We start from the raw sequence: 25,076 nt of genomic DNA on the forward strand, positions 1-25,076 counted from the left end.
ATAGAGTACAACTGTACCAGCAGTAAGTATATCTAGGATTGTTACTGACAAAAATAAACTAATTCTGAAGAAAAGCTAATAAGTATTATGATTCTTACTGTCTATACATTAATAGATACCAGCTATTTTTCATAAAACATGCATCGTTAAGCACTATTGAACCCTCCAACCTCAGCTCTATTCTAACAAACTGCAGTGTTTAGGAAAAAATGCCCGTGTTCTGTAAATTATGCAGTCCAGTTGCAAGCACTAAGCACCTGAAATCTAAAGAGAGAAAGACCTATAACCTGTATGAGACTTCCCCTTCCAAAGCTGTCTTGCTTTAAGAAAAATCAAACTGATAGAAATGTCATCCTTTAACCCTTTTTTCAGCAGTTTGCCCTCAAAATATTAGCATCTTCCAGAAAGTTGCTATGCAACTTCAGTCCTCCTCCAATAGTGCAAATCATACATGACAGTTCTTTTCAAGTATATACATACAAAATTACTTCACAGAGGGAAAAAAAAAAAAAAAAAAAAGGCAATGTAAGCAAACCAGACAAATTCTAGTCTCAAGAAGCTAATAAAAGCAAGAAGCATTTGGGTCAACCAACTAAGTGTAATGGCTTTTGTGGATTAGCGTGCATTTTTTTGTTAAGGGGCAGCAGATTTGCATCAGAGGTTTCTTTGGTAATTGAGGCAGGAAAAAAGGATGCTACATCGTATGAATCGTTATGAAATAGTTCCTGCTATCGTCTTTAAGGGCACCCTTTTACAAATAAAAAGTGAGTACACAAAAACATGTGTTGAAAACTAATCTCCCCTCCCCCAACACTATTTTAAGCACTGTTCAAAGCTCAGTCAAACCATGCAAATTCACAAACGTAACGGTCCTCTCCTCATGAGACTACAGAGGGCGAGTGATTATGATTGACCATATGAGAGGAAGGGGAAGACTGGCCCCGCCGTGAAGCAGACTCAGGACTGCTAGAGACTCCGTCCTTCGCAGCTTTAATCTGAAGCCATGTATCCCCAAGTGCTTTGGCAAAGTGGTCATCAACTGATCCTGTGATGGACACAGAGTTTGCCACTGGCTCAGGCTCCTTGTAATTCTTGCCAAGGCTGCGGCGGAAGTGCTCTTCCACCACTGGGTCACAGGCAGTGGTAGCTAGACGGGGAAAGGAGGCAGAAGATGCATTATTTCAGCACAGAACCCTGGCACCAAGTACTGGATTCAGGACCCGTATTTTCTCCCGTTTTCCTGTCGTCTCAGCATAAAGCAAGACTTCTTTACAGCATTATAGAACTGTTAGTGAATGGGGTGGGGAAGAAGAGGGAAGGAGTTAAAATGAAAAGAAGTAATAGATAAATATTTTTGCATTTCAAATGCAAATGCTTACAGGTAAGCATTTTATATGTAATTGTAGTTCTTCCTCAGGCTAGTAACAGCTACAGCTCTGATTCTGTGGAAAGCCTCTCCCAAAAGAATCACATAGAACTTATATTTAGGCTTAAACAGAATTAAAGATGGAAACAGTTCTTTAAAATCAGCTCCCAAGCCTGCTGATACCAGTCAGATGTGAGGAGGCCTCATTCTAAATTACAGCATGCCAAAAGTTGATTTCAGGGTTTCATCTTACTTTACGTACTTGTACGAGGACCCACTCAGAAAACTAAATGAGTCATTACCTCTGCATTAGGTACTACAAGCATTAAAATGGTATAATACTATTACAAGAGGAACAAAGAACCTTAAAAGACAGGTTTTGAACAACAGTAGTAAGAATTCCTCAGACGAAATAGGAGAGAGTTGCAGTTTTACAATTTAGAAAAAATATCTGTGTGTGTCAATGAGATTTAGCTTTCAAAAAAACTTAAAACTGTTGGATCCATGCCATTGTCCTTCACACTACAGAAAGAGCTAATGGATCCTAAAATAAACGTGAGTGTCATGCACAAAGACCTCTTCAAGTGACAAGAGAGAAATATTTTCTGAAAACGTTTACCACTATTCCAGAGCCCACGTAAATACAGCTGGGGTCTCAACGAAGCAGCTCTCCTTAGACAAGTAACAGCAGTTTTCTAGAAAACGACTAACATCTTAGATCCCTAACAATTATTGATTTCTCTAAGAGTGTAATATATCCTCCAGGGTCTCACTTTGGCTTCTAATTCTAGTTTTCAACAATACAGTGATCTTTTTAAAAAAAATTTAAAAAAAAAAAATAAAATTACCCTACTATGGACTTTTAGGTTCCTACCTACGTCACCCTGGTATTGTTACACTGACATGTTCTGGCTGATGAAGCCTCACTGCCACGACCTTTTGGAAATGCAGGGCGTTAAAGCTATGCCTCAGCAGGTACATGACTTGAAATGAAAAGGCTGTGTTCTCCCCTGGTCGCACAGTGAGAGAACGTGAAGAGAAACAACCCAAGGTTTCCCAGCAAGTACTGCATGAAAAGATCTCATGAAAAGTACTAATTGCACGGAAGGTAGAAAGCTAAAGCTCCCTGCTTGGGTTGCTATAGCAACTGCCCTCCAAAGCTTTTTGTGTTATCCACGCAGAGCAAGGTGGAGGGCACGTGCTTTGGAAGAGTATGTGTATCTGCAGGAAAAGATTTTTGTGACTGCAGCTGAATCATAAAAGTCTACTGACTACTGAAAGACTGGGGAAACTACAGCTCCTAAAATAAGAGCACGGTTGGATCTGCTGGCCCTGTCTGCTGTTTGTCAGTTAGACTAAAATAAACATAATGACTTATTTGTCTGTGTGGGGTGTTTTTTTAAAGAAGCTTTTCAAAACAAGAAAAAAGAACACCTCTCTCCCCCTAATTTTGAATTGGTACTCTCTCCCGTGGCATAGGATTGATGGTTAGAAAGACTGCAGAGGGGATCTGTGCTACCATGTCTCTGGGTAGACAGGATACAAAGAGGTGTCTATTGTTTCACCTCCTTTTATTCCTGTTAATACGTCAGTGCCTACACAGTTGAAGTTAGCAAGACGATTCTGTTCTCCTCAAATTCTCATCAGGCAGTTAAGAATGCGGCCATGTAACTTACTGCTAGAGGGTCTTCTGTAGGCAGGCATTGCTGAACCGCAGCCACTGTGAGCAATGGGGCAGTGAGAGAGGTTACAGTTCCGGTTGTTCGCAGAAGCACAGGTGATTACGGATGGACGGTTCTAATATGGAAGAAAAAAGAAAACTGTTGCTCACTAAGGCAATCAGCCGAAGCCATATTAGCAGCAGCTCACTGCCTGATCACTTGAGATGTACAAACACCGAACCGAATCCCAGCAGTGAAATAGCCCATAAACTATCCAATTCAATAAAGCATATTAAACCCCCAAATATTCAGCTATTAGTTCTTTGTCTGATTAAAAAAACTCACCACATTGCATTTCCATAATGGTTCTTAGTTATTTAAGTGGCAAGCAGCCATATAGAAAAAGGGCAGTATAAAAGCAAATCATTAAAAGCACTAAAGTGATTTTACAGTGACTGTTTCAACTTCACAGACATTACATATGCAGAACTAAATGTCAACACATTAAATACCTGTTTCATTCTATGGCCCCATATCCTTGTGATTCCAGGACTCGGAAGGGCTTTACAAATTTTACAGGTATTTGTCATCTTAGCGTTAATCAAGGTTTAATGTTATCATTTTTCATTCAAAGTGACGTTTCACCTAGCCTGACTAATTCTGTATTCTGTACTTCAGCCACAAAACAGTAAGCCCCTAAGATGTAAAATATGAAGAGCTCCTGAGCAAGTCTTGACCACAAGTACTTTCCTGTTGTAATTAATCTGCCTCTCTAGCACTACTTAATAAACATCATCCTTTTTCATTCTCAACACATGCAAATTCCCCAAACTGTCTATTCACATATTCGTAATTCCACAATGTACACTTTGTACAAAGTGTAAACATAGAATACTCTTCTTATAGTTGTTTACTATGTAAATGTTACATTGAAACAAGGCCTTAGGGAAAAAAAAAGTCCCAGTTTCTCCAGGTGGCTGAAGGGAAATAACACAGGTATTGGAATATTTTTGCTTTGCATCTTCGGTATATTTTATGATGCAAAGAGTCCATTTTGCTATACGCAATGCAAGTTAATTGTTAAGTGTCCAAAAGATTAACAGAATTGAGGTAATTAACACAGTTTTAATTTCTTGTCCATTTTACAAATCTGTGCAGCAAACCCACAAAAATCACTGCTTTACCTACCACCACACAAAGTCAGCGAGGAAGGAAAGAGTTTTCATTGTTTAGTGGTACTTTAGTCTAGACAGAGTAAGAGCAAGACCAAAGTAAAAGAGATAAGCTTTCAAGGGGAGGTTTAACACTATTTGTCTAGACACAACAGGAACGATGCTATTTACATCTTACTGCACTGACAGCAAAGTAAAAAAAAAGTAAATAAAGAAAAAAAGAGAATTATTTGATTTTTCTGTAAGCCGTTCACATGTGGAAGTATTTATTTTCTTTTTTATAGGGGCCAAGATTTTGTGCATCTAGGAAGCGTTTTTTGAGAAGTGTATATATGCTTATCTCTTCAGAGGAGTATTTTACACATGCAAGAGGTGGGAAGTAGAGAGAGAGAGGTAATAAATGACAAATAGTGATTTCCACTCTGTGCTCTTAGCAAGGTCTTACCTCAACATCCTATTTTCCCAAGAAAATAGATTGTAATCTAGCTCAAAATGTCAAAGATAACAAAAGAGAGAGGAATCTGGTAATGGGCAACAGGAATCAGCCCAAGTCAAACACACCAAAACAGAAGAGTGTCAGTGGTGTGAGCTGCTAAGCTGAGACGCAGCGGTAATACTATCAAAGGGCACCAGTGTCGTCAGTGGAAGCCTGTCCCTTCCTCCTCTGTCATCACCGAACGCTGAGAGCAAAGAAGAGCCGTTCTGCACAGAACAATAACTCTGCAATCTGTGTGCCAAATGATGCAAGATATCAGCAACACTAGTGTAAAGCTAGGCATTTTGGCATAGCAAAATAGAAAAGACTAGCCAACCACTGAAAATCTACACAGTAGATGTAAAGTATACGGCTCCAGTGAAAAGAAGCTTTCATAAATCACATATGAAAAATCCCAACCTCCGAAAGATCATACACTCAAAGTGGATGCCTTTGCAGGGTACCGCAGTAGGGGAGGAAGGACGGAAGGAAGGACGAGCTTGGGTACGTGGGCCAGTTTAACTTCTCAGCACTGCAGCTCATCACAACTCAATTATCTTGCTTTGTCTCTCCACTTGTGAGAGGGATAAAAGCGAGTCTGACATATAAGAAAACTGTTCTTGTATAACCTGCATAAAGATGGCTCATCTTCAGCAGTTCTGAAGGAAAACAAACACAATGTACAAGCTGGCAAGCCAAAAACCAAACAACCAGCCAAACCCAAACCAAACAAAAAAACCCACTCCAGCATATGGAAATAAAGTATAAAATGATTTTTGATTATTACTTTGCTTTAGGAAAAGTCATTATAAAATAGTGATACAACACTGCTCTGAACAACACAATGAATGCTTTTGGCTGGCTTAAACAACTGAGGTCGTTCCAGCTTCGTTCACCTGGAAAATGCAGTGCAAATTTCTCCTTTATGCCCTTACTGTCTTGCACATCATCTTCAGCGGTCCCGGCAGGAGAGAGCCGGGACAGAGGGGAGGGGAGCACGCCCCAATGGCCAAGAGGAGCACAGATGAATACCCTCTTTACCTGTGAATTGCATCAGTTATTGCCTAGCAGACACCGGAGCTTCGCTCAACCACAGACTTTGCATTCCCAAATAAAACATGTGCGTTCACAAGCTTAGCAAAGCATCAGAAAAACCAGGAAGGTCAAGAAATCTGTGAGAGACACATGTAAACATCAGCGATTTATTCCCATTAAACACAATGAGCTGTGACATTCATTGTGCATTTTTAAAATAGATTTTGCCTGAACAATAGTGTCGCCTACCTATTGTAACTCACAATACGTTCTGCTTACATCTGGGAAGTCCTCACTGTGTCTACAGCAAGGAGTTTCTTGTCAACTAGAAGCCAGTACCTGCTGCCGTTCCACAGAAGTCAGTGTAGGTGTGATGCCAACTGTCCGGGTTGCATCCATGCTGTTTTTGGTCAGTGCTAGAGGTTGATCCATGGTCAAGCTTGGGATTGAGGCATACATGTGATTGGCATGAAGGCTCATTGTTGGGGCAGCAGCCCTCTCTATTGGGCTGCGACTCCTCTCTCTGTGCTCCTTCCGATAGTCTCCATTGGCAGTCTTGTTTCTAATACGTGAAAGAAAAAAAGGTCAAAGGACTTACTATTGTTACAAGCTATAATGAAATATGCAACATTAAATCCCTTTAAGCAACATGAGGCAATGCATTTTGCTTGGTTGTGAGGAGGAATATAGAATCCCTCAGTGAGGTATCCCTGGTCTATCCAGCCACCTCCCTGCCAAGATAAGCCAATGATTTACATTTGCAAGCTCTGGCAACCAACATTTTTCTTCAGCCTAGAATTTCTTCAGATACTTATCTAAAGGCACCAGTTAAAGTAACAACTGATCACGCTCTGTTAAGATCAGACACCTCCTCGTTTAACACACTATTTATCCCACTCTGTATCCTAACACTGCAGTATTCTCTAAGCATTGCTGAAGCCCAAGAAAAGTTTATTTTACTCAAAAGACATGGTTGATATCAGCAAAATGCAGTGAGTCAAGGCAGGAAGCAAAATTTTCAGAGCAAAAAATGAAGGAAAAGCAAACTACACTGCACTTATCTCAGAATCATTTAATTACAACTGTTCTTTAAAAAGAGTAATTTCAAACTACTACTGAACAGTAAATCTCAGTAGATGTACTCATATAATTAGCCCATCATTCACTGCAATTAATACTGATTTTGTACTTATGTATGAGATATTTCACTTTCCATACAGCGATATAATGGTCATAAAGGCAAACAAGTGAATCAAAGGAAAGGTACTTCACTCATATTGATGAAGGCAGTCGTTCATAACCACTTACGTAGGTAAGCGTGGGTATGATTGGCAGTCTGGAACATACCAGTATGAAAGGAGTTAACACACTGCAATACCTACTGCCTCAGTGTGAAACAGCAAACTCAGCCTATCTGTCACATAGGAAAGCACTACAGGAGAAAGCTGGTTCTATGGAAAATATATTCTGTCTTCAGAAGGCTCTTGAAGTAATAGTGAACTGTCCTATGTGTCCTGTATATTAAGTGGGCAAAATCCATTTACAAGGCATTTTCCCCCCAACTTTTTAAAGCATATCATAGCAAATTAATATGCAGAAGCAATCTTTAAAAATGCTCTGATGAGTATTAGGCAGAGACACAAAAGGAACAGAAAAATGTTTTCTGTAATACTAGAAATTAAGATGTGCGAATAGTATTCAATATTGAAATGTTACAATTCCAAGAAGCTACTGCCTATTTGAACGTCCAAGAAAGTCTCTCTAAAAGGAATGCTAGCTGAGCTGTTAGCTGAGGGGAAAAAAAAAAGCCCTGCCAACAGAGGGGAAAAAAATGATCCCCAAAGCTTATCAACAAAAATACTATAGAAAAAACTTGCAGGCTTCAAGTTCATCCCGTGCCCCTAAGCCAGCGTGGCCGTGCAGCTGTGCCGGCAGCCTCTCGCTGCCAAGGATGTGCCTCAGGGAGAAGCTAAAACACCAGCCTGCAGTGCGGGGATGCTCTGCTGTAACCCGGCCCCGGGAGTCAGGGGTGGTCGTGGTCGCTGCGTTGCACAGCATTTGTTTAAGTGCCTTTTGAGACCATGTAAACTTTTAGCCTCGACAGCATCCTGTGGCAATGGATTCCACAGTTTAAACTACATACCTTGTTAAGTACCTTGTCTTCACGGGCTCTTTTTGTTTCTTTTTAACCTAAAATCTAATGGCTTGGGCTGCTATTGCCCTAGTTCTTGTATTAGGAGAGAGACAAAGCCATCGCTCCCTGCTTATCATCTGCATGCCACTCCTGAGTTCATCTCTCTGTTCAACAACCTTTTTTCTCCAGGGTACTGCTTTCTTCAAAAAAAAACCCCTGTTCCCATACCTTTGTCATCCTTGTGGCCCCTCTCATGTAAGAGCTAGAAAAGCTATAATCCTTCTTGAGATGAGGGTCCAGATCTCTGCTGTATTCAGGAACAGGAACTTTGCTGAACTAATCACCATTCTCCAGTGCTATATTCTTCAGCTTGCTCAAGAGTCACTTGGTTGTACAGAAATCTGCTATTGCTGCCTGAATCAAAACTCAACTCATTTATCATGGTGGAAGTTAGGGTTAATATGGTACCAGGCAACCAGTGACTTGAGAACCTCAGGACACAGCTTGTTCTCTACGCCAAATTCCCCTGACATGCTTAGGAGGGAACAGCCAACAGAGTAACAATACATTTGTAACCGTTTGGATCCACCCCCCCACCCCCCGCCTATAGCTTGTCCCTTTTAACTAATTACAAATTAGTAGTTGCAGATTAGCAGAATCGACCATAAAATCTAACCTTTAAGGTTTCACAGCTGGTGCTCAAGATATTCTCTGAAAATCATGTGTTTCTTATATCCCTCTTTATAGGCCAGATTTAGACACAATAAAGCAGCACACAAACCACCAGGAAATACGTTCTCACAGTGCTACATTTCGGTCTTTTGCCAGCTTTGGTACCATTTCAATTCACAAGACTACTCTGCAGTATCGGCATTCAGAAGAAAGAAGTTTAGAATTGCATTGCTCTGAGCTAATGACTGATGCAAATGTGTGACTTAATGGCAGCACAACAGACTCTATATTTAAAGTACAGTAGCCCCATCTTGAATTACAGTACTGAAACAGCTACTGAACACAACAAACTAATCCTTCACCACCCCTTAGGAAGCAAGCATGGAACTTCATAAATAGTACGCCTTTGCAGGCTGTTTTTGTACCTGGATAACAGCCATTAGATAGCCTGGGAAATAATAACATGAAAAGACACGGCTAGAATCATTGTTCAAGAGATAAAGGCAATGCTGTGTAGACGGCGCATTCCTCTTGCTGCAGTGCAGTATCTTTGGTGGCCACAAGCCAAAATCTTACTTTTCAACTAAATATTATCTGGTCTACTACAATTTAAATAACCATGTGGAGGCTGCAAAACCACATACAGCTCCAGTAGATTCCTACTTTTCACTGCCTCAAAGAAAAAAAATAATCCCTGTTCAGAATGATTATATTTTGTTTTAATAAGCACAAGCTGGTTTTCAAAGGAAAAACTTTGTTTCCTCCACGAAAAATACTTGTAAAATGAAACAAAAAATGTAGCCACACGAGTTGTTTGGGTTTTTTTCTTAGAACTGGGATTTCAACAACTTAGTTCTGCATTTACTGGGGGGGGGGCGGCGGAGGGGCGGGGCTCTGAAGTGACCAGTGATGAACAAACCTACTGAAAGTCCCAAGCAAAAGAAATTTTCCATTTTACACAACAGCACCTATTTCACTCATCCTCACTTTAAACAAAAAGTCACAGCCCTAAATATTGGTGAACTGATATTTCTGCTGCCAACCCCCCCCCCCCCAAAAAATCACCAAAAAAACCCCACCAAAACTTTTCTGCAAAGATTTTTGGAAGAAGGGACTGAGAAACTGGGGGATGGGATCAGTGTGACGCCAGGAAGCACTGTACAGTAGGCAGACCTTCCCGAAAGATACCGAAAATTACTGAGTTATCTCAGTAATCTCAGCAGGCCACACCCTAGCCCTTTCTGTAGGCAAATAATTCCCTCTTCCTAAATTAGAACAACTCCTCTTCCGGGCAGGGAACTGTTTATACTCCACTCCTCAAAAATCCTCTCCTCAATTCATCTACCTTCAACTATATAAGTCTCGGCAAAAAATGAAAAATACCTGAAGCTTCTACTTCCACATCAGATATTATTTTTTCTGAGCCCAGCTGAAAACTTTACAGCACTGTGTAGAATAGTAACATGATAGCTCTGTCCTTGTGAAAATATACCAGCACTTCTGAGTCCCTCCTATATAAATAGCAAATCCTACAGATATCTGACTCCACTTGTAAAACAATTGTACATAACATTATTTATATTCATCAATTTCACACTATTAAATAATCTTAGTTTAAAATGTAACTTTAAAAATAATTTTCTATTCAAAACTGAAAGGTTGTTACAATTTTATTATTATTGAGAGAAGTTATTCTTGTTTTGATATTAGATGCTTTGTCTGAAGTGGCAATCAAAATTGCATGTGTTTGAAGATAATTATATTTCACTAAAGTCAATGAGCTTAATTCCACACGCACTGAACAAGTACAGAGATGCATCTCTTAGTTCAAACATAAGGGCAGAAAATTACAAAGAAGGATTTCTGACCATGTTTGAAAAATAACTTAAAAATATATACTACAAATAAATCCAGCTGTCCAAACAGCTTTACCAGCCCCCGACTCCACTTTGTCTTAAAAATCAGCATATGTAACTCTGGTCTCCATCTTCAGCGGTGAAGATGCCAGTGCAACTCCACTGGCTTCAAAAATAGCTAGCAATTAATATCGGTGAGAACCTGAGCAAACATCAGGCAGTGGGACACCATTACATCAGCCGTACCCATCGCCCTTACTTCCCTTCTAACAGAAGTATTCCAGCTACTTGCAGGTTTATTTTAGCAAAATTATACATGATTCCAACCTTAAATTCATTTCTCCAACACTTGAAAAACAGACATTGTTTTCCATGTTTCTCCCCAATGAATCATAACCGAGGCTCCAGCACTTACCAAGCATCATGTGCTCAGATGGATGTCATACCAAAACCACACACATCCTGACTGTTAGCTGAAAGTCTGCTTCAGTTTGGTTCTAAATAATGTTTGTTAATTGAAAGCAATGTTTCAGTCCTCCTCAGGAACCAGTTCAAAGGTAGCTAAAATGCATTGTTCTTCGTATTTTTTTGTTGTACAACCTTTAAATGCGGCTGTTCTGTTCACTGGCACAGAGTGGCGGTAATTCACACTCATCCTACAGGGCCAGACTAACTCTGCCAGCTGCTTAAGGAAAAGGAAAAAAAAGAGGCCCACCGAAGGGGACAGTTTTGCTTGCACTCACTTCCAGCCTGCAGATTCTTAAGGAACAGATGCCAAAAGTATTACTGTACCTCCAAGTGAAGAAATCACAGACGTTTCACACTCCCTTTGGCAGAAATAGAGCTCTAACTTGAAATGGTTGTACTGTAGGAGTGTGTTTCACTTGCAGAAAGAACGAGTATCCACTTAGAGTGCTTTTTAATTATCATGTAAGAAGTTTTTCTTTATACAAACACAATGCATAATATTGCCTAAGAGTAAACTTTCGTTTGTGTAACCTAATTCAAATACGATTTTAGTATTTTCAGCATCTTTATAATACTCGTTTTCTAACATCTTTTACTGTATTTATTCACAAACTTAAGTCTGAAAGAGGACAGCTGCTTTTGTTAAAGTCTACTTAAGGATTTATAATCCACCGATATAAAATATCCTTTCCACATGATGAGGATCATTTCCTGCAAAAGTATCTACTTGCATACATTAATTCTGTTACTGTGAGGTGGGAAAATGAGAATTTAAGGTGATATTTCAAAATACAATGATATATATATATCCAGAGGGAAAAATTCTAAGTGTTCCTTACTCAGAATTTTTTAAGCAATCCAAATTCACTAAAAAAAACCAAACAAAACCTGAAAGCATTAGCAGTTTGCTCTTTGAGTGTCAGCCAATTATCTGAAGTATTCATAAGATGAAAAAATACTCCAAACAGCCCAATACACTCTTCAAACCACATCTACTTTGAATGGCTGCCACCTAAATACATAACCCTTTTTCGTCCCATTTTATTAGCTTTATGCTTCCCTGTTACTTTGAGTAGCCTTTTCCTTTTATGGCTTAGTACTCCATCCCAAAAAAGCTTTCAAGAAGGCAACTTGCAAGAGATGATTGTTTTTGCAAGAATCACTTCCGCCACAGAACCTGGACATCAGATACGGTTTCCTGAGAAAGATGAAGAATGCCCTCCCTTTTTGCCATTGCTGTTACTTAAACATTATTTGTACAGTATATTCCCCCCTGCAGGAAATCTGTTGGACAAACTAAAGATCGTGTTCAGACCAATGCCCAGATAAAACTGACGACTGATCTTCCATTAACGCCTTTCTCAAAACAGCACTACAGCAGCTATGCCTCCTGCTGTGGTTCTGGAGGACTCCAGAACAGCAGTTTGCTAGCCAGCTGGCTACAAAGTGGTTCTTTAACCCAGGTCTGTAGCTGGCAAATCCTCCATTTCTTCCCCCCTTCAAGTGTGGTTAACAAGGAAAGAAGCAGGTGGCTAAGTCTTCGCTTTCTGCCTCAGGCTAGAAACAACTCAGCGAAGGCACCCAGAATTTTAAGCACTGCCTCAAAGCTTCTCCAGCCACCAATAATTAAACTTAACTCTTCCCAGAAAAGAGCTTGTGTTCTTTTGAATCTTCCAACTTGAGCATCGGGCCCAGTTTGGAGAATTAAGCTTCCTATTTACACTAGTGCTTTCAGAGTCAGAAGTACGCATGCCCCAACCGTACCTATTTTTCCCTGCTCTCTCCACTCCTCTCTAATCAGAATTCTGCAGTTCCTTCTCTTAAAAAATTTCAATTCACAATTTTTTTTTTTTTCAGCTTAGTGCTACAGCCAGTGGGAAGACCTTTGAGATGAGAAGTCAAAATAAAACCATTGAAAACATACTAACAAGAAATAGGATAATCTTACATATAAACAAACACAGGTCAGACTTTCTATATTTATCCTCACCAAAAGAAGATTTTCAGAGATAAAATCTTGGACCAGATAGTTACTTGCAAATGTAATCAACCAGGAGAACAGATTTCACAGTAAAAGAAATAAATTAATGATAAGCTGTGAAATACATAAAGGAGTGTCCCATTACTGCCTGCCTGCACCAAGCAAAAATATTCAGATACAGAAGAGCTTCCCTTCCTGAAGGCTAAAGATTCACAAGTATGAAAGAATGCAAGAAAACCGCATGATGTAAGACCTTAGTCAAAAGCCAAACCCACAAAACTGAAATCTAAATCTAATGTACAGTAAAATCAATTAACACAATCTCTGATCCTACTTATTTTTCTCACAGGATTTTTTTTTGAATGTTTGGCCATCTTTGCTCCAACAATCATAGGATTGTTTTAAAAGGTAGCACTGGTTGCTTTATAATGGCAATCACTCATTCCATCCCTAAGTAAAACTCTGGGATTTATTAAATGAAAAATTATGTCACTGCTGGAACACATGCATACATATACAATCCAGAAATGATGAAAAAGTTACCTTACTGCAATAGGTACAGACTGCAGGTTATCTGTAAAAATCAAAACCTGTAGTTCAGCTTGGAAAAAAAGAACCCCAGAACCTCTGCTCACCCACTAATTGCTCTGCTCTGCACTTCTACTGCCTGCTCGCTCAACTCCAAACCTCCTACATTTAGGTTCTCATTTTGGGTGGTACACCTGATGGCTCATTTTAAAGTACCGTAATTTTTTGAAGAGGTTTTATGTGAGGCCATACCTGAGATGTAAACAACAAAACTTTAACATATAATAAATATCTGGAAAAATTCTGAAATGGTAAGTGATCTCATTAATTCTGCTGAGGTAACTGTAAATATGAATTAGCTTGTTAGGAAAATTAATTAAAAAAAAAAAATCACTAACGGCTCAAAAAGTGGAGCTGGAACAATAGAAAGTTCCAGCATTTCAGTATTACCACGATAACAAGTGTCTAGGTATAAGTGGACACTGCAGTAATTATAAAAAGTTTCCTAAAATGCACTATGATTTCTGGAGCGTAAACATAAGCCCGTTTCATCTCTTCAAAGTTTTGTTTAACTGTATCTAGGTGGAAACCAACAGCTGAGTACAACTCCCATCAGCTCTGACTTAGTTTTCAAGGATTGAGGACAAAAAATATTCAGCCTCCTGCCAGTTAGCCAAAGAGGAGAAACTTTCTGGTCCTCTAACCTGCAACGCGGCATCACTGGCTTCCCTGTTCTAACTACTGTCCAACAGCCTGTCAGAGGAACAGCACATTTCTTGGAAAGGAGACAGGAGAAGTAACCAAACCTTTAGGATTTATCTGATTCAGCCACCTCCCCATAGCTCTCTCTTCAAAGAACGACAGTAGCTCCAGTTGCCTTTGAAAAACCTGCACAACACACTAGAAAAATGCTTAAGTGAAGAACTGTTTCTGCCAACTGCGAAGACCAAAAGACAGAAGATGGGCACGTTTCAGAAGCTGAAAAAGGCTCTGCAGAGGATGCGGTCTGTCTTTAGAAGACGCTGCCACTACAGTTACAGAGAGCACTTTTTCTTGGAAGATCGTTTCAGTAAAACTGCAAAACTCAGACATATCAATGCACACCAGAAACTCAATTCTGTGGTTGCCAGTCAGGATCCAGAACTAAGGTTTCATTTTTAGCTCAAAAGTAAACTATACAGAAGTCAACACAGTATCTGGATGCTTGAAGGCACAATAATCTTCTTCTGAGAAAGTCAGAGAAAGTCTGAGAAAAGCGGAGAAAGCGGAGCCTGCCAATGTTCACATCTGGAGAGCAAGTCAGGCTACCGCATATATTGGGACGAACAGAACATGATCTAGAAAGGCAAGTCACCGCTGGAATGGAAACTAAAAGTATCCGTGCAGGAGTCTGAACTGTTTCAAGTCCGTAAGGCACTTTGAATTGCTTGGAGGGGAGAAACATCCAGAAAAGCAAATGACAGAAGATGAGATTAAAGGGACGCTCCAAACTTTCCCTGAAATTTCTAACAAGCAGGAAGGAAAATCTGACAGTATAAGGAAAGAGCAAAGAGGCTTCCATGAAAACAGCTAGAAGGTCAGAGGGGTTACTGGAAAGATTCAGAGGCAGCTGTAAAATGATTAATTTGTACCCAACTGCAATGCCCACCCAAACACCTCTGGCAGACATCTCCTCTTACGTTCTACCAATTCACGTGCTGGGTCACGTGCACCTTTTATAATTCAGCCATATTAACATCCTTTTGAAGTCAAACTTGGCACATGCAACAAAACTTTATACTGAGTCACTGGAAAATACTGTAAAAACTATTTATGATCACACAGAGAAAACTACGGGCCAATGTCAGGAGAAAACTTGCACATAAAATAGACGCAGCAGCGGGTCGTGTCCTAGCGCAACAAGATTAGCCACATACATGTGTGCTCAATATTGCCAGGGTACATCGGTCTGTTCTGCAGGCTCTGGGAAAACTTGGTGGTGTTGAAACTCAATGGTGAAACTGTGCAGAACTGTTAGAGGAAATAAAAAATGGCAGTTACATTTTCATATAGTATTTTCTGGGGTTTTCCTTACAATATTTTCTACTTTTTTATTTGGGAAAAATACTTTCATTCATCACGCAATGCCAGTCATGGAACTATTTTTGTAGAAGTGGGTACTAGCTTAAGTCAATCTGTGAACCCCAAATTCTCAAAAGTTTATGGGATTTTATTTAGTTCAATCCCCTAAAAGACCGCATCAGGTAGAATCTTATGGTACAGGAGCAGATTAATCATTTTCTTCAAATAGATGATACGGGAAGTAAAAGATACCAACAACATGAGAATGGCAAGTTTATTTAGTAAGAGCTTTAACACAAGCCAGTCTCTGAAAATAAGGTTACAGTGCTGGAATTACTGCGTCAAATTGTCAGGAGATGGGATTATAGAGCTTTCTTTTCCGACTTCAACGGTTCTTATGAGAAAGAGGGAAAAGGGCCTGGATCACTAAAGCTTACAAATTATGGTCTCTGTCCATCAGGTACACAGCGTAACGTTAGCTGATGTGAAGCAGGAAAAGCTGAGAAAGTACATTAGTTCACTTTCAGACAGAAATTTCAAAAATTCTCAACCCGAAGCTTTAGACCTTTAGACTGAGAACGGTGTTTAAATAACTGGTTTTAAGAAATGAGATTTTTTTCATGGGCTGTTTTATAAAAGGAATAAACATTTCATTAAAAGTTTATTGAAACTGTTTGTAATTGCTAATAAAATCTGAATTACTGAAACCTCTAGAAGCACTGTAAGTACAGTACAAGCTTCATTATATTTTGCACAACTATTCATACCAATAGAGTCAAATAATTCCTTTGAAAAGCTGATAACCAAAGTGACCACAGCAGTAGCAGCTAAGTGTTTGAAAGGGTGCTTCTGCAGTTAAGGCGCCCAAGTTAACCATCAAATTCTACAATCAATATCCTCTCGGCAGCTTCTGATTTAAGGGAGAGTTGAGTTAGAAAAGCAAATCACAAGCAAAAATGTTTGGGGTTTTTACCTCCCCCCTTTTTAAGGTACTGATTTATGAATACTAAAAGTTACTGATTAAAAAGGTGACAAAAAGATCCGCAAAGCATCATTCCTTATCATTCCGAGAGCAAGAAGTCAGCCACGTCCATACAGCTCAAACACATATGCTACAAACAACTTTGACAGACAAGGACTTTAAAGACAGGACTTTGAGAGGACCATATGAATCGACCTTAACTTGACTGTAATATGCGACTCCTCCATTATTTACAGTAACTGTACATCTGTGCCACATTAAAGACTACATGAAGCAGTAATTAGAGTGTGCTGAGACTTCTCCCCAGATGTTTTGGAAAGTTTTTCTCATGGCTTAGCAAACTCATCCTACCCCGCTTTTTCTTTCTCATCAGGTATTCCACACTCAAGTCAGCGCAATGAAATGAGTGAAATCCAGTTCCCATGCATATGCAGGCCTGCAGGTACAATAACCCGACACACATACTCTGCGTTCTATGTTCACATTCCACTGTATTTTAGGAACAATATTTACATTGTGAATGAGAACTCTTGGAGAGCTGCTGAGCTGCAGAGTTTGTTTACAGTGTTAGCGGAGCTGTGTTAGCAGAGTTATGTAAGAAATTTAAAGGACGACTCGATTTCAGTCAAGCAATATGGACACGGGTACCCTAGCCAGTCAACATCACGGCAGCGACAAAGCGCAGCGGACTGCAGTAACGTTTTCCGCCGGGGGCAGCGGTCAAACAACGGAGGGCAAAACCTCCAGACTTCACCGGCGGCAAAGTCCTTTTATTTCCCTTCGGGGCAAACCCTCAACGAGAACCACACCCACCGCTTCGCAGCCCCGGGGCGGGCGGCCTCGGGGGGCCGCGGGGCTGCGCCCCCGCCCCGCACTGGCGGCCTCAGCGCTTGAGCCGGCCGCAGCGGAGCGCGGGGTGGGGGCCGCCACCCGGCCGGGAGGCGGCGGGCGCGGGGGCCGCGGCGCAAGGCCCGGTACTAACCTCAGGGTGAGCATTGCCCGGGCGCAGGAAGGCGGCCGCGTCCCGTGTCCCCCCCCCCCCCCCCCCCCCCCCCCCCCCCCCCCCCCCCCCCGCCGCCTCCCCGGCCCGCCCGGGGCCTCACCAGCTAGCTCGGCGAGCGGCTGAGGCGCGGAGCGCGGCCCCCGCCGCCTCGTCACGATAAGAGTCCCCCGCGCCGCGCGCCCGCCCCGGCCCTGCGGCCCCGCTCCGGCCACAGCTCCCACAGGCGGTTACGCGGGAAGCCGGCCCGGGCTGCTGGAAGGCGGCGGGACACGACGTGAGATCCATCGGCTGCCTCCCCCGGAGCGTTCTGTGGGCAGCGTGAGCACGAAGCCAGCGGCGCCGCAGAGCCACGAGCTACGACCTGCACGCTCGTTTCCCCTCCGTTTCTGCGCACTCCGTTTCGGACTCGGTACCACAAGCCGGGGAGAGAGGGGGGAACCCTGGCTACCGATTAGGGCACTTACTTGAAACGTCACGATGGCCACGGATGGTTAGAAATAGCCGGAGGAATACTTTTCACCTTTCAACACGAAGAAATAACGCCATTTATCTGGAGTCAGCACTCAGCAGTTTTGCAGGAATGAGTTAAAGCCAGCTCGCGTGTTTTTGTAGCGCATTACAGCATGAGAGAAAATGAAAGGAGACTGCCCAGTCCAGCACTTTCAGTCTGGGGAAAAAAATTTACTTATTCAACTAGAAATTAATGTAACATTTTATTCCAAATCTTACCCTTACAGAGTCATTGTCTATAGCAACCGTGTCCATAACATTCTAATTCTCAAGAGCGCAACTTTCTAGTAAATGGTACATCTGTCAAACTGCAGGAAACATCTGGGAAAATGGTTAAATAAAAAGAAGAAAGATTAAACCTTTGTTTCCATATGGTTAGGATATACATCTAGAATATGTTTGTAGATGTCACTGGTTCTTTTCTTGCCTCTTGCTTAGATACCAGACTTTTGGATTGGTGTTGAACTTCGCCATGTAGATGCATGATAATTTATGCAACGTAAAATTTCCCTTTAACAAAAACGAAGAGCGGCCCCTTGGGTAAAAAGCCAACACGGGGGCTGAAGGGATTCACGTTCGGTCCCTGGGCGCACAGGCCGCCTTGTCACCTCCAGTAGGCGGGCGATTCCTGTATCGCTGCTGGTACCTCTGTACAACGGGGACACAGCGCTGTGCTTCACAAGGTAGCTTGGAGCCCTAACGTACTACAGAAGTTCTATGCTCCTTTACAGAAGAAGGAAAATGAAAGTGGAGAACATTGTATGAAAGCAGAATTCTGGAGCTAGCTAACAAAGCCTTTCTGTTGGCAAGTGGAGACACCTGAGCTAACACTGCCTCATTTTTCCAAGGACTTCAACATATACGCGAATTTTGACAAGATCAGGTCTTTTTGCGAAGGACTGATAAGCTATCAATCAATTTTTAGCCCTGAAACTGTTCGTAACCAGCATTTCACATGTGCTTGGCTACACACTCCTGAACTGAAAGGGACTTGAGTGCTTTCTGAAATTCCCCCTTGGATAAGAACTTTTGCAAAACTCATGTGTTAAATATTAACTCAGATCTATTAGCTCTTTCAAGTCCATCTCTGAAGGTTCAATTTAATGTACAGTTGTTGGAAACAATTTAAGAATAATTTTGTGTAGTGCGTGATCTCCATTAATAAATAAGAAAACATGTCTGATTGATTTGGTCCATCATTCAAGCAATCCATACAAGAAAAAAAATTAACTAGGAAAAGCAGTTTGAAACCTGCTCTGTAATCTTTTGTCCACTGTAATCAACAAGAGCCACATTCTAACAGTTCCACTGGCAATACAGAGGACTTCAGCTTCAAGGGGACTGCTTTGAAAACACCAGGTTAATCCTAAAATACTTCAAAGGCATATTCGTGCCAAGAGAACTGAGTGAAGATGCCTGCAAGCATGAGAGACATTTTGGGTGTTCCGAGTTGTGTGTTGGTTTGTTGGGGTTTTTTTTCAATTCCAATTTGTCACAATAAAATGACAGTGTAAACATATTTCTTAATACCACATGAAGTTTGGAACCAAAAAAGCAGTAGTTAGCAGCAAAGAACTTTTCAGAAAACTCCCATGCTAACTCTGTGACCCAGTTCTAAATCTTTTCAAGCCCTGCTTGGAGCTGGAGCCAGCCTCCACCACAACGGGGACCTGATTTTCTGCAGAACATTTCCACCCTGCATTCTCAGGGAAGGGTAAGGAGGAAGGTGACGGAGTCCGCCTCTAACAAGGAGCATCGTTTATTGATTACTTCAGATCTTACTCAAAATCCCTTGCTTTGAGCTACTACAAGCTTGAAGAGGACACAGCTGACCCTGCTTTGAGCAGGAGGCTGGATGAAATGACCTCCCCAAGCCTGCTCTGACCTGAATTATTCTCTGGTCTTCGAATCCAGCTAACTTTCAGGACAGCTTAAGACAGATTTTCTAAAAAGGACGGCGGGTAATTTCTATTGCAGTGTCATTAGAGTGAGCAAACTCCACTGGATATTCATGGTAAGAAACTTAGGATACACGGCAGCTTCCAAACTCCAGGAATCTAGCCTGGCTTTATGGATCGGATTTGCTGTGATTCTTCACTGTAACAAAAGTGAAGACACAACCTAGGATTTGAAACAGAACCTTCTGGGTCTGTATGGCTATGCCCAAAACTAAACATCATCTTACGCAATACACATTAAACTACCTTATTCATGTGTAGACCTTTCTTTTATTACATTAAAAGCCAAATTATATTCACACAAATCAAGAGATTATTCTTCCTCAGACATCTACTTAACAGCTGCAAACTTTTGCCGTAAGATGATTTTCATATAGAAATTAATTGTCACTGCAATCCGAGTGCCACCAAACCAAATGGGAATTGTGACAAAGAGATTGAGGGGAAAATATTCCATTCACAAGCCTGCTTGTCCCAAACCAAAAATGCTAACTTTCAGCCAGATGTACTCGACAAGCGCACAAAAATAATAGTCCCTTCCAACACAAATTCAAACGGCCAGTTTCACATATAATTTTACCGGTAACACAAAATCTGAATCCTTTTGAAGAGGTCAGTGACATCAATTCACTTTAACCTTAAATACAGTGATTTGATCCCACAATTTGCTAGCATACAAACTATTTTTAAAATTGCTACACCACAAGTATAAAGTACGAGCCATAACTGCTCCTTGCCCAAAAGCAGTCAGGAGTTACATATTTGCTAGTTCCCACCAAAAATCCGAGAAGCAAAACCAGCCCAGTGTAATTTCTTAAAAAAAAAAAAAAAAAAAAAAAAAAAAAATTAAAACGTTGTGCTCTTGGCATTCACCCGTTTTCTTTGCTACTTGGCAAACAAAATGCCCTGAGAAGAAACTGCTATCAGACTCCTCCGTTCCCTGGGAGGACTCTTACGGCAGAGCCGATGCCCGCTGGGAAAAGGCTGATGTCAGCTCTTAAGAGCTCCCTGCAAGGATAAGGAGGCCTTTGTTTTCAGCTGAACTGTGAAAATGAGAAAATGCCTCCAGCCTGACAAACAAGAAACCCACATAACATAGGTCAGGCCTGAGACCTTTACTTAAAGGTACAACACACTTCATTCACATTCCCCTCACATCACAGGGCCCAGATAGAGTTAATTTTACACCGGAGTTGCCACGAAATGCTAAATACACCTTGGAAATATAACAAAGCAGCTCCATTTGTTAAGAAAGACTGGTCTAGCTCTCCAGCCACTTTACCCATACATAAAGCGCTTGTAATTCTTATATAAATCAAGTTCCTAATTACTCTTCTGTAAATCAAGGTGATTTTAGTGAAGTCATATGAAAACAAAGGCATGTTTCAACTTGAGGCTTAAAATAAGCTTGCTTCTCCTTTACAAAGCACCAGAAAATAAAGTATGGTACAAAAAGCACATTTTACTTCAGCAAGATTATACTTTAGCAAATGCATTTTAAGTAAAACATTTGAGGGACATACACAAAAGCGTGAAATGCAAATAAAGGAATTTCATATTACAGTGCCTAGGTTTTAATTTGAGGTGGAAGTATTCGTTTTTCCCAAGTGAGGAGTTTATGGGTGTAATCTCTACAACCACAAAAATACAGAAGCTGTATAAATACAGTCCAGTACGCTGCCGTAAGGTAGGCAGTTTCACATAGTGATTTTAAAAAATTAATCCACAAGGTCTCAAGTATATTTTATTATCCTAATGCTGAGAATGATCTCCTCTGAAAAACAGCCTTTGATAAATTGTTCTTTGCACAGGAATTCCATTACACATTTTAGAAACACAGCAGGATTGCCAGGGCATTTGATTCACTCTGCTCCAGAGACCGTACTCCAATAGCTGTGTTTTTCCATGATAAAAGTAAAAATACCCAACTGCAACTCAAAGAACCTAATCAAAGAAGATACATCAGGGAGTTACACCTGAGCAGGGAACATCTCAAAGAATTCAATTTCCAAACAAAAGGCTGGCATCACTGGATTTCTAATAAAATATCCAAAGCATTTAAATGGATTCATTCCCACTGAAGCACAGTGACTGAGATGCTAGGGTGCTGGTACCTAAGAGTTAACATCAAGTTGTTAACAAAAGGTTCTACCATTTGTAATGAACCACAGCACACAATTCTTGTCCTATTTAATTATGTTTCCAACCACAATATGCTGGTGTTAAGAGGATGAATATACAACTGCTTCACAGTTCTACCAACGCAATCACAAAGACCCAAATGTCTGAACAAGAGCTGCTCGTGGTTATAAAGACTTCTGTCTTCCAAGCACTGACTTCCAAATGAAAGAGATCTGCCCATCTGGACATTTAGAATAACTGAAGACATTCAGCCAGAGGAGTATGGATTTAAACACCGCTATGTGGCAAAGATGTGCAGTCTGTAGCCCTAATATTGACTGGGGCAGCTATGCCCAGTTTTTGTATCACCAACTCTTCCATCCTATGCTTTCAGGGGACTTTGTCCTGAAAAGTTCAAAATCCATAGACTCTAAACTTCATCTTCATAGTCCAAATCACAAAAATGTCTTTGCTATCACCAAAGATACCGTACCATCTAGTCTCCACGTTATGCTCCACACCTCTTATGGATTTGGTTTTCTAAATTGAATGTTGTCAAACTTACACTTCTAGAACCCCCAAGTCACTACAGTGTGACTGCCATTATTGTGTTCCATAAAATATTTCTTTCCCCAAATCTACTGTCTTTTCTTTAGTGCAAACAAGTCAAGCTTCTACAACACACTTCCCATCTCCAAAACAAAATTTTCAGGACAGTTCCACAAAGTTTGAGTAATCCATTTCTATTGTTAAACCAGAATGTCATAAGCCGAAAAAGAGGTAAAATATGAAAAACATTCGAAAAAATAACTGCATTGGTGGTGGTGGCAGGGAAATGGGAGTAAAATTCAGAGAATGTTTGTGAACTTTTCTGATATATCTGAAATATACAGATATTCAGCTATTTCAGATATATCACAAAAGTTTGAGTTTTTGTAATATTCAGTTGAAAGCATATTTTCATATGGCCAGATCAAACTTACAAACTTAAAGTAGAAAAAAAGATGGCCTCGTGTATGCTATTTTAGATTACGATTCATCTGCAGTAGATGGTTTAATTGAAATAGATTAAGTCCCATCACATGAACACTAGGCAGACAACCAGTGCTTGTAGTAAGAAGAAAAGATGCACATTTCATATACAAAATCACAGAAAGAATCTATTGAGTAAAAACATACCATACTGGATAAGTAAAAATGTACCATACTGGAGAAGATCAGATAGCTTTAGAATATATCTAAGGGATCACATGAAATAACTGCATTTTAGTTTTGAACCTTGGTTGCATGAGTCTGTCAGTTCAGACTTCATTATTTTTATGGCCTCCACTGCATAAAGTGTTACAATGTACATAACTGCCAGCTGTGTTTTATTTCATCACTAGTAAATGAGTTTAAAAAAAAAAAAAAATCACACCTTTTCCCACAAAGTTACATAACAATTCAAAAATGCCATAAATTTCGTCAGTTGTGTCATGTATGTATGCCACAGAAATGCAGCATACGGTTCTTTCCAATACCAGCATTCTCAGCTCCAAAGAAAGACTATAAATAGTTAAGTTTTTAGGAGAAAGAACAAGGTATGTTGTAAATGAGAAGTCTCTCTGCTTGTGAGCTTTTATTGTTTTGCGTTACTTCAGTGCTGGATTCCTGATTTGTAACAAATTCCAAGACTGCAGACTACAGGCCCAGCCACTGACTAACACTATGGTGATTTATTTGAGGACAAATACCTCTGTCCGCATCTTATGACTGAACACAACAGTCCACAGCAGCGTGGAATGCGAGGAATGCAGAGGCTGCAGGAGCTGAGGCAGCAGGGAAAGGCGCACAGCTATCAGGCTGCCCTGGACTGCTGAACCGCTCCGATCACTTCCTCCAGTCAAGAATGAAAGGAATTCTCTAAGCCTGTACTTCATGCCAACCAGACTTGCGTTCCCAGGAATGAGAACACAGCAAGAATGGCATTTGATGATTACCCAACACACGCACCTAACTCACCAACACCTTACCTGCATGAAAAATTCCACATCTGACTGTCAGAGCTGCGGTGCAATCCTTTAAGTAATGTTTAGCAACAACTGCAGCTTGCCCAGTTGTCAAGGCAGACTACAGAGCAGCTGGCTCACAATCTCCTGGCCTCAGAAAAATGCAAAGCACTTCTGTTTCCCCTCCTTCTGCTTCCCCACCCCCAGCAGCAGAGAGTACAGAGCGCTCAGAATCAGGGGAAGCAAAAGGAGCAGATTACAAAGAACAAATGAACAATACTTTAGAAATTACAAGGTGAATACATATGTTTTACTATAAATAGTTGAGCTAATTCCTGTTACTTCACGCGGTATGAAAACAAAAGAAAACAAGAAGTCACCCATCTAATCACACCAGCCTTTGTGCAGATCTTCCATACAAACCGGAACAAAGGCAAAATCTAGCACATGGTTTTAGACACAGTATGGTTTTAGCACACACAAAAATGAAGAGGCTGGCACTAAATTCTATGAACCAGAGGTAATAAAAGCAATACACTTACAGATGCGGATTGAACATTCGACTCATTTTAGAAACATGGTCATTTTCACAGTCTAGCTCCTCATCCCCTTGGTCCATGCTGAGCTTTCTCTTGTTGGGACTGATAGGAGGAGGGCCTGTTCGATGGTTGGTTAGAGCAGAGGATACTGGGAGAGACTGCATTCTGGGCTCACCTCTTAGAGCTGCTTCACCTACAGGAAGAAGACAAGTGAGAATGAACACGACAGGGAGAAGAGAGGTAAAACGGCATGCTCTTTGAAAACATTCTCGCAGAAAAATTTCCCAACCAGGTATCAGGTCTGCGCAGGCATATTTAACATGGTTGTAAGATAAATAAGGCATCATAAACCATACTTTAGAGCTTCATGCTGGAATAAACAGTTGAAAAAAATGATGATCTGAAAGGTTAAGCTAACGCATCTTTCCCAACAGCATTTTTATTCAGAAGCATTCCTTCTCACAAGCTGCCATTCCAACACTGAACTTTCATTACCTCATTCTGCAAAGCATGACTATTCGCAATGAAATACGCTTTGTTCCTTTTCTTATGGTTGTGGTTATAAA

General features: G+C 40.8%; 1 protein-coding gene across 4 annotated transcripts in view; it reads right to left on the minus strand.

Annotated features, from left to right (window-relative positions):
- Nucleotides 1-520: 520 nt before the first annotated feature.
- VGLL4 (vestigial like family member 4) overlaps nucleotides 521-25,076 on the minus strand; it is a 91,018-nt gene continuing 66,462 nt past the window's right edge. For all 4 annotated transcript variants that reach the window (XM_050904588.1, XM_050904586.1, XM_050904585.1 and 1 more), the window contains 4 exons: nucleotides 24,514-24,703; nucleotides 6,049-6,271; nucleotides 3,043-3,163; nucleotides 521-1,147 (listed from right to left, as the gene is read on the minus strand). In XM_050904588.1, coding sequence (XP_050760545.1) covers nucleotides 879-1,147; nucleotides 3,043-3,163; nucleotides 6,049-6,271; nucleotides 24,514-24,674 — 774 coding nt within the window. In that variant the 5' untranslated portion in view covers nucleotides 24,675-24,703 and the 3' untranslated portion in view covers nucleotides 521-878. The remainder of the gene's footprint in view (nucleotides 1,148-3,042; nucleotides 3,164-6,048; nucleotides 6,272-24,513; nucleotides 24,704-25,076) is intronic.

The sequence above is a fragment of the Gymnogyps californianus genome, chromosome 13 (genome assembly GCF_018139145.2).
Source record: "Gymnogyps californianus isolate 813 chromosome 13, ASM1813914v2, whole genome shotgun sequence".
Taxonomy (NCBI): Eukaryota; Metazoa; Chordata; class Aves; order Accipitriformes; family Cathartidae; genus Gymnogyps; species Gymnogyps californianus.